Below are 13132 nucleotides of genomic sequence, written 5' to 3'. Positions count from 1 at the left end.
ATTCATCTGATTGCATGCAAAATGATTGTGGCTTTTGCCTACATGGCAGTCACTGAACCCATTCAATGCTGACTTTAAGACTTTTTAATATGGGATTGCTGCTTTAACAGTCCTTAGGGGACTGGCTGGCACTGTCAGAGCAGGGAAAGCTTCACTCTTCAAATGCTGTGCCCATCTAGAATTTTAATGCTGTCTGGGACCATGTGCCAAAATAGAGCATAGTCCATTCCCTGAAGACTTGAAGGGTCACTGGAAGAGGGTAATGAATGGAACCGGATTCTGGTTGTGCCCTACATTACAGCTGCAGGATGATATTTGTGGGGAAGAGGCAGGTTGCTTTCCCCATAGTGAACAAATGTCAGCAAATGAAAAATGTAATGTTTTTAGTATACCTAAAATGTTAAACTGTCTTTTTCCTTTTTGCCAATGTTGAATGACCTTTATTTCCAGCATTTTGTATTGTTTGTGATTCGCTGCTGCCAAGCACAAGCTTTTAGAAGTGTCTAGACTGTAAAAGGGAGGTAAGAAATTCCACCGTGACAAGGTTCCAGAAAAGTAAGGGTTATGTAGGTTAGGGCATAATGTGTGGGGTCTCGCTTCTAACATTGAGGGTAAAGGGTAGAGTGCTTTGGATGCCAGATTTGAAATTAGCATGTTGAAGCCATGTTGTAAATTATTGAGCTTCTGGCCACATGGAAACATCATTGCAACTTCAAAGCAACACTTACCAACTGTCCTACAGTATGCTTATTCAACTGAAGAGAGTTTGATTCCCTAGCAACCCTCAGTTGATTCTATTAGCCTCTCTTTCTTTTATAATTTGCAAGTATAATGAATGTATTTCTCCTGAGGGAATTACTAATTTATATATTTAATTTAGCACATAACTGTAAATGGTTAATTAAATTGGGCTTAGTTGGTTGAAGGCATTTCTTTTCTCCCCAGTCCTCTTTCCCTGGGAAATAATAGATTTCAGAAATTGAATTAAGTGCCACATCTTAGAGTTTGTAGAAATATTTATAACGCACTGAGTTCAGAGTACCTTTATTCAACTTCTTCCCACACACAACTGACACTCTGTTAAGTGTTGACAGGTAAAGGCATTCTCACTGAGTAGGTGAGTACAGTCAACAGCTAAAAATATTTCTATCACTGTTTTAATATATTGTTTGAAATTAAGGTGCCTTCTCTCTCACAAGCTGTAAATAACGATCTCTGAATTTCACATTTGATATCCTGCAGTCCTGATTTCCTGAAACATCCAGCCTTTCTGCCTTTGCCTTCTGAATTATGACTTTGTCTCATGAAACAGGGATGGCTTTTGAGTTCTGGATCCAGCTGTTTGAAGCGTAATAATGAAGAATCTTCCTTTATTCCCTCACATCTGACTTAAAGGAAGAAGGAACAAAAAAGATTTGCATTGATCACACTTTTCACAATCACTTGATGCCTGAAAATATTATACAGCCAATTAAGTGGTTTTTGAAGGGTAATCACTATCATAATGCCATTCTGAGAAGGGATATATCTGACAGTTCGACAACTGAGTCTGTATGGGTAGAACTGAGAAATGAGAAGGGGGAAATCACTTTGATAGGGTTGTACTATAGGCCCCCAAATTGTCAGCGGGAAATTGAGGAGCAAATATGTAAGGAGATTACGGATAGCGCCAAGAAAAATAGGGTGGTAGTAGTTAGAGATTCTAATTTTCCCAACATTGACTGAGCATTGTATCAGAGGGTTGGATGGAGAAAAATTTGTTTAATGTATTCAGGAGGTATTTCTCATTCAGTATGTGGATAGCCTGACTAGAGAGGGGCAAAACTTGACCTCCTCTTGGGAAATAAGGAAAGGCAGGTGACAGAAGTGTTAGTGAGGGATCACTTTGGGACTAGTGACCATAATTCTATTTGTTTTAAAATAGCTATGGAGAATGATAGGTCTGTCCCTAGAGTTAATATTCTAAATGGTATCAGGCAGGAACTTTCAAAAGTTAATTGGGGGGAGTCTGTGGAAAGGAAAAGGGATGTCTGGTAAGTGGTATGCTTTCGAAAGTGTGTTAACCAGGGTTCAGGGTAAACACATTCCTCTTAGAGTGAAGGGTAAGGCTGGCAGAAGCCAGGAACCCTGGATGACTTTGGATGTTGAGGCCCTGGCCAATAAGAAGAAAGAGGTACATGATCTGCATAGGCAGCTGGGATCAAGTGAATCTCTTGAAGAGTATAGGGGGTGTAGGAGTAGATTAAGAGAGAAATCAGGAGGGCAAAAAGGGGACACAAAATTGTTTTGGCTGACAAGGCAAAGGAGAATCCAAAGAGCTTCTACAAATACATAAAGGGCAAAAGGGTAGCAAGGGAGAAAGTAGGGCCTCTTAAGGATCAACAAGGTAATCTATGTGCGGATCCACAAGAAACAGGTGAGATCCTAAATGAATATTTCTCATCAGTATTTACTGTTGAGAAAAGCATGGATGTTGAGGGACTTGGGGAATTAAATATTGATGTCTTGAGGAGTGTACATATTACAAAGAAAGAGGTGCTGAAGTCTTAAAGCACATCAAGGTAGATAAATCTGCAGGACTGATGAGGTATATCCCAGGACATTATGGGAGGCTAGGGAGGAAATTACGGGTCCCCTAGCCGAGATATTTGAATTGTTGATAGTCAGGGTGAGGTGCCTGAAGATTGGAGAGTGGCAAATGTTGTGCCTTTGTTTAAAAAGGACTGCAGGGAAAAGCCTGGGTACTACAGGCCAGTCAGCCTCACAACTGTGGTAGATAAATTGTTGGAAGGTATTTTGAGAGATAGGATCTACAGGCATTTAGAGATGCAAGGACCAATTAGGGACAGTCAGTAAGACTTTGAGAGTAGAAAATCATGTCTCATGAATTTAATTGCGTTTTTTGAAGGGATAACAAGAAGGTAGATGAGGGTAGTGCAGTTGGTGTTGTCTACATGGACTTTAGCAAGACCTTTGGCAAAGTACAGCATGGTAGGTTGTTGCATAAAGTTAAATCTCACGGGATCCAGGGTGAGTATCTAAATGGATGCAAAACTGGCTTCTTGACAGAAGCCAGAGGGTGGTTGTATAGATTTTTTTTTTCAAACTGGATGCCTGTGACCAACGGTGTGCCTCAGGGATCAGTGCTGATTTGGATGAGAATATAGGCGGCATGGTTAGTAAGTTTGCAGATGATACCAAGATTGGTGGCATGGTGGACACTAAGGAAGGCTATCTCCAATTGCAGCGGGATCTTGATCAATTGGGCCAGTGGCTGATGAATGGCAGATGGAGTTTAATTTAGACAAATGCAAGGTAGTGCATTTTGGTAGATTGAACCAGGGCAGGACTTACTCAGTTTAATGATAGGGCACTGGGGAGAGTTGCAAAACAAAGAGATCTAGGGGTACATGTTCATAGCACATTGAAAGTGGAATCACAGGTGGACAGAGTGGTGAAGAAGGCATTCGGCATGCTTGGTTTCACTGGTCAGAACATTGAATACAGGAGTTGGGACGTCTTGTTGAAGTTGTACAAGACATTGGTAAGGCCACACTTGGAATACTGTGTGCAATTCTGGTCACCCTATTATAGAAAGGATATTATTAAACTAGAAAGAGTGCAGAAAAGATTTACTAGGATGGTACCCAGACTTTATGGATTGAGAGAGAGGCTGAACAGACTGGGACTTTTTTCCTCTGGAGCGGAGGAGGCTGAGGGGTGACCTTATAGAGGTCTATATGCCCCTCATTATTTTAGACAAGTAGATAGTCAATATCTTTTCCCAAAGGTAGGGGAGTCGAAAACTAGAGCTCATAGGTTTAAGGTGAGAGGGGAGAGATTCAAAAGTGTCCAGAGAGGCCATTTTTTCACACAAAGGATGATGAGCATCTGGAACAAACTGCCAGAGTATTAGAGGCAGGTACAATTTTATCTTTTAAAAAGCATTTAGATAGTTACATGGGTATGATGGGTATAGAGGGATATGGGCCAAATGCCAGCAATTGGGATTAGCTTAGGGGTTTTAAAAAAAATAAGGGTGGCATGGGCAAGTTGGGCTGAAAGGCTTGTTTCCATGCTGTAAACCTCTATGACTCTATGACTATGACTCTAATGTAGGAAATGCAGCAGCCAATTTGCACACAGCCAGCTCCAGTGATATGACAATGATCAGATAATTTTGTTTTGTGACATTAATGTAGAGATAAATCTCAGCCAGTATAGTTCTCTTCCTCTTTGATTTAGTGCCATGTGATCATTGTGTCCACCTGAGAGCATTGACAGTACTCAGTTCAGTAGCTTATCTAAAAGATAGTATGTTTGACAGTGAAGCACTCCCACAGTATTCCACTGGGGTGCCTACTTTGATTTTTGTGGTCAAGTGCTGAAGTGGGACTTGAACCAAAACCTTCTGACTCAAAGGCAGAAGTATCACCAACTGAACTACAGCTGGCAGGCCAGCATTTGTTATCAATTTTGTCTAAGCTTCAATTACTTCTATCCTGTCACAGTTTTCAGTTGGTTTCTGAGCGTTAAGGACCTGGACACTGGCTCCTAGCATTTCCTCTGATATTCTGGATGAGTTCAAGTGGAAATACTCATGAAGATATCTATTCTGTGGCACTTTCCTATCTGTGGGATCATTTTGACAGGAAGGGCTGGTCGGCTTGGTACGTGGAGCACAAGTACCCTCGAGCTCTGCCTGGATTTCGTGAGCTTGAATCTAATAACTGGGCTGTTCCAGTGTTTGGATGGGCTACGGAAGCACAGCTTTGTGAGTGTAATTCTCTTTGGCACTGATGGTGACAGCTCAAAATCAGAAATTTGGATTCTGCGAGGGAAGCAGATTATTTCTGATTTCTTATTCCTTGTCCAGATAAGACTCAAGAACTTGAGGAAAACAAGGACTTCACATCCCTAGCCAAGATAAATAAAGCTGGTTGTAAAGGGGTGCACACCAATTCAACATCCCCATGTTGTTGAATATGACCATAGCTCCCCCAGTGGGTTAATGCATCTATGTTATGAAGTATCAACCCAGAATCACAGAGCTGTTACGCTGCAGGAGACCAGTGTGTGCCAGCTCTCCAAATGACTTCATGCCATTTTCTTGCTTTTTTCCCCAGAACCCAGTACATTGTTTCCATTTCAAATATTCCTCCGTAGATGTGCAGTTTAGATGGATTGGCCATGCTAAATTGCCTTTAGTGTTCCATGATGTATAGTTTAGGGGAATTAGTGGGGTAAATGCTGCCACTGTGTAAGACCCTGGTCAGACTCCACTTGGAGTACTGCGCTCAGTTCTGGTCACTTCATTACAGGAAGGATGTGGAAGCCAATGAAAGGGTGCAGAGGAGATTTACAAGAATGTTGCCTGGATTGGGTGGCATGCCTTATGAGGATAGGTTGAGAGAGCTCGGTCTTTTCTCCTTGGAGAGACAAAGGATGAGGTGATAGAGGTGTATAAGATGTTGAGAGGTATTGATCGGGTGGATTCTCAAAGGCTTTTTCCCAGGGCTGAAATGGCTGCCACAAGAGGACATGGGTTTAGGGTGCTGGGGAGTAGGTACAGAGGAGATGTCAGGGGTAAGTTTTTCACTCAGGGTGATGGGTGCATGGAATCGGCTGTCAGCAGTGATGGTGGAGGCGGATTCGATAGGGTCTTTTAAGAGATAGTAGGATTGAGGGTTCTAAGTAAGCCTATTAGGTAGAGATATGTTCGGCGCAACTTGTGGGCTGAAGGGCCTGTTGGTGCTGTAGTTTTTCTATGTTCTATATATGTGAGGTTTCGGGGATAGGACCTGGATAAGATGCCCTACTTGAGAATCAATGCAGTCTCGATGTGCCGAATGGCCTCTTTCTGCACTATATGGATTCTTTGACCTTTGCCCTCTTGAATATTTCAATAGAACCTGGCTCCACAATGTTTCCAGGTAGAGCATTCTATACCTGAGTTACTCACTGTGTGAAAATGTTTTTTTCTCCCATTGCATTTGCTTCTTTTGAAAATCTCTAAATCTGTATCTTAGAGTCATAAAGTCATCGAGGTTTACAGCATGGAAACAGGCCCTTCAGCCCAACTTGTCCGTGCCATCCTTATGTTTTTTTTAAATCCCTAAGCTAATCCCAATTGCCCGCATTTGGCTCATATCCCTCTATACCCATCGTACCCATGTAACTATCTAAATGCTTTTTAAAAGATAAAATTGTACCCACCTCTTCTACTACCTCTGGCAGCTTGTTCCAGACACTCACCACCCGCTGTGTGAAAAAATTGCCCCTCTGACACTTTTGTATCTCTCCCCTCTCACCTTAAACCTTTGTCCTCTAGTTTTAGATTCCCCTACCTTTGGGAAAAAATATTGACTATCTACCTTGTCTATGCCCTTCATTATTTTATAAACCTCTATAAGGTCACCCCTCAGCCTCCTGTGCTCCAGAGAATAAAGTCCCAGTGTATTCAGCCTCTCCTTATAACTCAATCCATCAAGTCTGGGTAGCATCCTAGTAAGTCTTTTCTGCACTCTTTCTAGTTTATAATATCCTTTCTATAATAGGGTGACCAGAATTGCACACAGTATTCCAAGTGTGGCCTTACCAATGTCTTGAACAACTTCAACAAGACATCACAACTCCTGTATTCAATGTTCTGACCAAGCATGCCAAATGCCTTCTTCACCACTCTGTGCGCCTGTGACTCCACTTTCAATGTGCTATGAACATATACCCCTAGATCTCTTTGTTCTGTAACTCTCCCCAACACCCTACCATTAACTGAGTAAGTCCTGCCCTCGTCCAATCTACCAAAATGCATTATCTCACATTTGTTTAAATTAAACTCCATGTGCCATTCGTCAGTCCACTGGCCCAGTTGATCAAGATCCCGCTGCAATTGGAAATAATCTTTCTCACTGTCCAACATGCCACCAATCTTGGTGTCATCTGCAAACTTACTAACCATGCCACCTATATTCTCATTCAGATCAGCACTGATCTCTGAGGCACACCGCTGGTCACAGGCCTCCAGTTTGAAAAATAACTCTCTACAACCACCCTCTTGTATTCAAATTTTGTATCTTCTCGTTTCGACCCTTTTATGAATGGGAACAGTTTCTCCCTATCTACTCTTGTCTAGCCCCCTCATGATTTTGAACACCTCTATCAAATCTCCTCTTCCCATCTCCTCTCCAAGGAGAACTGTCGCAACTTCTCCAATCTATCTTCAAAACTGAAGTTTCTCATCCCTGGAACCACTTTTGTAAATCTCCTTCACTTTCACCAATGCATTCCTTACATGTGGCACAATCTGTACACAATACTCTAGTGAAGTCTAGCTCGTGTATTCATTCTGCCTGGAGATATTTAGGTATCCAAGTAACTACTAATTCTATCCTAAATATTTGTTTCTAGAAGGTTCCCACCAAAAAGTTAAACTGACAGGTCTGTAATTTCTGTGCTTAGCCATGCAACCTTTTTTTTTGAATAAGGGTGTAACGTTTGCAATTTTCCAATCCTCTGGCACTTCCCCTAAATCTAGGAAAAACTGAAATATTATGGCCAGCGCACCTGCAATTTCCAAGTTCACGTCCTTCAAAATCTTGAGATGTAACTCATCTCATCCTGGTGACTTGTCAACTTTAAGTATCGACTGTTTACTGAATACCTCCTGCTTATCAATTTTGTACCCTTCTGGTGACAGGGTTCAACCCTCTCCTCTAAACCTTTTGCTTTCAGCTTGGTTCTCAGTTGTATTTTCTACGTGACACTTGTCATAAGCATACTTTTTCTTCTTTATCTTAATTTCTATCTGCTTTTTCATCTAGGGAGCTCTAACACATTTAAGAAACATTAGAGAAGGAAGGGATGCAGAGAAAAGGAAAGACAGAAGTAAGAGGAGAGAGAAAAACACACACACTTGTAAAATAGGATAGCAATTGGATGTGGCTATTACTGTTAGATTTTCCTTGCTGCTTAATCTGGGTTGCCTGGGTACCCGCAACATACTGACCCAGCTACTATTTACCTTGTTCAACACTACTCTAGCAGCCAACTTAAGCAGTAATCTCATGAGAGTATTATTGTAGCAATAGAAAGCTCAGGAACAAGTAGGTGAGGTAAAAACAAATTACTGTGGATGTTGGAACAGTAATCAGTAAACAGAAAATGCTGGAACATTTCAACAGGTCTGACAGCATCTGTGAAGAGAGAAAAGAACTAATATTTCAAGTCTGCAGCTCTGACAAAGGGTCTTCCAGCACAAGTAGTTGCGTGCTTGGTTTACCATCCCATCCTCATGCCACTAACAGTGCAATGCCCCTTCAAAGCTGCATTGACATATTCAAGTTTTGAAGTGGAACCTGAAATTGCAATCTTAAGAGTGGTAACAGCTGAACCAAGCTAACAGCCCGGATGAGTTTTTGTATTTTCATTTTCTTCCTACGGAGGACAGTGTGAAGTAGTAGAAAGGGTTCACAGACTGATTACCAATCTGACAGGCCGTGATATCAACACTCCTTTCATGGCGCTAACTGTCTTTAAACTACCTAGTAGAGATGTTAGTGCTAAACAGCAAAAAAAAGAGGATTTAACGAGTTCCCACAGACCATAAAGTCAGCGGGGCTACCCATACCCACATGATATGAGCATTCTGCTGGACATCTTTTCAGAATTTGGAGCCAGAGTTCCAGTCAGAATTCCAGAGGTGAGGATACTACCACTGAGGCCAATGGCTCACTGTGGATGGGCTGTTGTGTTCATTTACAGTTGATAAATGAACATTGTTGATTAGCTGCAATCCTAATGGTTGTCTTGTGCTTCTGTCTTTCAGGAAGATGCTAAAGCTGATGTAATTGACAGTGTTGTCAGGGACATCCAGAATACCCAGTGTCTGCTGAACGTTGAATTTGGGGGACCCAGCTGTTCATTTGTTACACTGCAGTTTGCTGACTCTAAAGATGATGTGGGGCTTGGATTGGTCAAGGAGGGACTTGTCATGGTGGATGTGCGCAAGGAAAAGCACTTGCAGAAAGTGGTAAGTGACCAACTAATGGTTCTGTCAGCCTAGAGCCATGATTGATGTACTGTTTCTATTGGGATCTCCTGATCGAAAATCTTGTCTGTTAAAGGAAAGGGTTGACTTTAACAAAGTAACAATCATGCCAGTGAAACTAGAAGTTAATGTCTCTGGGCCTAACAGAAGGGGGAAAGTGATTGTGTAAAATTATGATCTTATCCTGTCTTGGAGTTTCATCCTGATGGAGCAATTTTGCACAATTGCCCTGGCAGCAAGACCATTTGGTATTGCATAAACTGAAAATGCAAGAAAGTACTCAGCAGGTCAGGAAGCATTTGTGGAGAGAGTAAGAATCAACATATTTCAGCTTGATGATCTTCCAGCAACCTGAAACATTAACTACTTCTCTCTTAGTTAACTGCCTGACCTGCTGAGGGCATTTTGCTATTTTTTGTTTTGTATGCCCTGCATCTGCAGTGTTCTGCCATATTTGTGTAGTCAGCAGTCACTTGACAGCTGTAGTGTTCCCCCCTTCCTAACTTCAATTACACCTCTCAGTGCCAACATAAGACCAAGCACAGTTTCACTATGGAGTTTGGTTGCAGATCAGCCAAGATCAAATTGAAAAGAGGTGTAAGGGGTTAAATTACTTGCTTCTATTCTTCTTTTCAAACCAGACAGGTAAAAGGAGAGAGCTGATGGGAATATAATGGTTAGAATGAACAAATCAGCAAATATATGTGTGATCTCAGCTGATAGCAAGAGGAGACTGTACTGGAGGACAGAATCTGGTACCCTTCCCTGTGATGTTTGGTCAGGAAGGAGAGAGACTTAATCGGGCAGGAATCCATGGGAATCCGTGGGAATCCATCACCTTCCTGCTCTCCCAAGCTATGTCTGGGGAAGAAGCCTGTGACAGCCTTCCCAGCCCATCTCCAATTGAGGACAATAGTGAGCAATGGCCAATTAAAGGTCTCATTCCGCTGCTGCTGGCATTCACCAAACAATGGGAGCAGTGCATGTTCAGTAGATGATATGCACTACAAGAAAACCCATGGGAGTGTTCAAAGGTAACCTGTGCTGATCAAGGGGCTCGTCCTGGGGAAAGGGAGGTTCGCTGAGAGCCACCCTGCTCTTCTGCCAATTTCCCTACAACACCATCCCCCTTAATGCCCACCAAGTGAATCCCTTCCCAGCATCACTCTTTGGTAGCCTGGATTCTGAGGCTGGATTAGGCTGTCATTGTGGCAGCAGCCACGACCTTCCCATATGTGCTGCCGTTCAAAAGAGCTACTGCCTCCACCACACCCCTCCCCTGATCCCACAAGGCAAACCCTATAAAGTTGCCCTATTCCTAAACTCACATCTTCCTCTAGTTTCTCTTCTATCCATCCTCATGTCCTCTGAGTTCATCTTGTCTATTAGGCCCACCTCCTCTTCCCTCAACTAACTGCTGACCCCCTAACTTTCCTTCCTGGTCTCCATGTTAGCTGTGATGTTAATAATTTTCTCTTTGCAGGTGTCATTGCTCTCTCCTTTTAGTTTGTTGCCACCATCCCCCTCCTAAAAAAAAACCTTTGACCCACTGTATTTGCATACTGCCCCATCCCCAATCTGACTATCCAAACGCTTTGAATGTGTTGTCACATCCCATATGTGTGTTCATTTTTCCCGAGCACCTGTTTGAATCTATACAAACTAACAAAGTGACCCTTATTAAAGTCATAATTGACATCCTATGCAATAGACTATCCCTCCTCAACCTTCCCTACCTTCTGCAGCCATTAATACAGTTGACCACATCATCTTCCTCCATCCCTTCTCCAATGTCATCCCGTGCGATCACTCAAATGGCTCCATTCTCAGCTATCTAATCGTATCCAGAGTATCATTTGCTGTGGCGTCTCTTCCTGCTCTTATACTTTTATCTCTGGTGTCACCAAAGGACCTATCTTTGGCCTCCTCGTATTTTTGATTAACATGATGCCCTTCAATGATATCCACATGCACTGCATTAGATTTCATGTGTATGCTGACAACACCACTGCCCCTTTCAACTCCTCCACTGCTTATCCAACTTCCAGTATTTAATGAGCAGGAATTGTCTAAATAAGACTAAATTAGTCCATTTGCAAACTTGGTGTCACATTTGACCCTGAAATGAGCTTGTAACCTCATTTGGACCATTGTTAAGAATGCCTGTTTACTCCTCTATGACATTGCCTCACTTTGCCCTTGTCATTGCTACTTAAACCCTCCTTCATGCCTTTGTTACTTCTTCACTTGACTATTCCAACATCTGGTTCATCTCCCACATTATGCCGTATTTAAAACTTTGCTGTCTATATCTGAGGTGAATATTCACCAATTACCCCTGTGCTCGCTGACTCACATTGGCTCCTGGTCACCCCACAACTCTCTTAGATATTTACACTGATCTAATTCTTCCTTCTTGAGCATCCCCAAATTTTAATTGCTCTACTATTGGTCGTTCACAACCGCCACACCTTCAGGTGCCTTAGCCCTAAAATCTGGAATTTCATCAATTCCCCCCAGCCCCCATATCGCTCATCTCTACCTTTCTTTCCTGCTTTAAGGCATTCCTTCAAATCTACCTCTGTGGCTTAGTGTTTGGTCACCGGTCCTAACATCTCCTTGTGGCTTATTGTCATATTTTGGTTTGTAATGTTTCTTATCGAGTTGTACAGGACAGAAGAGACCCTTCATCCCATCAAGACTGAACCAGCTAAACTACACTAAATGTACCCTAATCCCTCTCTCCAGCACTTGGCCATTGCTTGAATGTTATGACATTTCAGGAACTAATCCATGTGCCTTTTAAAGGTTGTGAGGTTTCCCGTTTCTTCTACCCTCCCAGGCAGTGCAGTCCAGACTCCCACCATCCTCTGGGTCAAAAATATTTTTCCTTAAATCCACTCTAAACCTTCTGCCCTTAAAGTGAAACACCCTCATTATTGACCTTCAACTAAGGGGAACAGCTGCTTCCTATCTGCCCGTAATCATAAACACCTCAATTGCCTCCTGTCTAAGAAAGCAACCTGAGCCTATCCAGCCTCTCTTCTTGGCTCAAATGCTCCATCCCAGACAGCATCCTAGTGAATCTCTTCTGGACCCCCTCCAGAGCAATCACTGTAGTGAAGTGATCAGAACAGTACTCCAGCTATGGCCTAACCAAAGCTTTGTATAGCTCCAACACTACCTCCCTGCTCTTATAATCGATGTCACAAGTAATAATGGCAAATGTCCCGTGTGCTTTCTTAACTACCCTGTTAATCTACCGTGCCGCCTTCAGGGTTGTGTGGACAAGCACCCCAAGATCCCTCTGTTCCTCTGAGTTTCCTACTGTCCTGCCTTTCATTATGTACCCCATGTCTTGTTGGGGTACATCACCTCACACTTATCAGGGTTGAATTTCATCTGCCATTGAACTGCTCATCTGACCAACCCCTCTATACCTTCCTCACTGTTAACCGTGGTGCCGATCTTTGTATCATCCGCAAACTTACTTAACATCCATCCAATATTCGCACCTATATTGTTTACATATATCATGAACAATAAGGGACCTAGCACTAATCCATGTGATACTCCACAGGATACCAGCTTCTAGTCAAACACAAAGCTTTGTACCACCATTCTCTACCTCCTACCTACCTTGCAAAGTTACCCTGGATCCCTTGTGCTTCTACCTTCTTTATCAGTCTCCTGTGTGGGACCCTATCAAAGGCTTTACTGAAATCCATATGAAGTATGTCAACTGCACTGCCCTCATCTACACACCTGATCATCACCTCGAAAAATTTAATCAGATCTGTTAGACATGGCTTTCTTCTGACAAAGCCATGCTGACTATTCCTGATCAAATCTTACCTCTCCAAGTGGAGATTAATTCTCTCCTTCAGCATTTTCTCCAATAGTTTCCCTACCACTAATGTGAGACTCTCAGGTCTGTAATTCTCTGGTTTACCTTTACCTCATCTTCTTGAAATGAGGAATCACATTCCACTCGACCTTTTCCTTCCATATCTCTACTCCCTCTTTTCCCCAGTATGCATACCTGTCAATTGCTTACAAAATTGCATACAATGTATAGCACAG

At 42.5% G+C, this 13132-nt stretch overlaps 1 protein-coding gene across 1 annotated transcript in view; it reads left to right on the top strand.

The window, feature by feature from the left end:
• The window catches only part of snd1 (staphylococcal nuclease and tudor domain containing 1), a 907822-nt gene that overhangs the window by 818371 nt on the left and 76319 nt on the right, over window positions 1-13132 (top strand). The window contains exon 22 of the mRNA XM_080207582.1: window positions 8828-9031. Within this exon, the coding sequence (XP_080063708.1) occupies window positions 8828-9031 (204 nt within the window). The remainder of the gene's footprint in view (window positions 1-8827; window positions 9032-13132) is intronic.

This window comes from Carcharhinus amblyrhynchos, chromosome 19, assembly GCF_965287045.1.
Source record: "Carcharhinus amblyrhynchos chromosome 19, sCarAmb.v2.hapA, whole genome shotgun sequence".
Taxonomy (NCBI): domain Eukaryota; kingdom Metazoa; phylum Chordata; class Chondrichthyes; order Carcharhiniformes; family Carcharhinidae; genus Carcharhinus; species Carcharhinus amblyrhynchos.
This window is presented reverse-complemented; position numbering and strand designations above follow the sequence as displayed.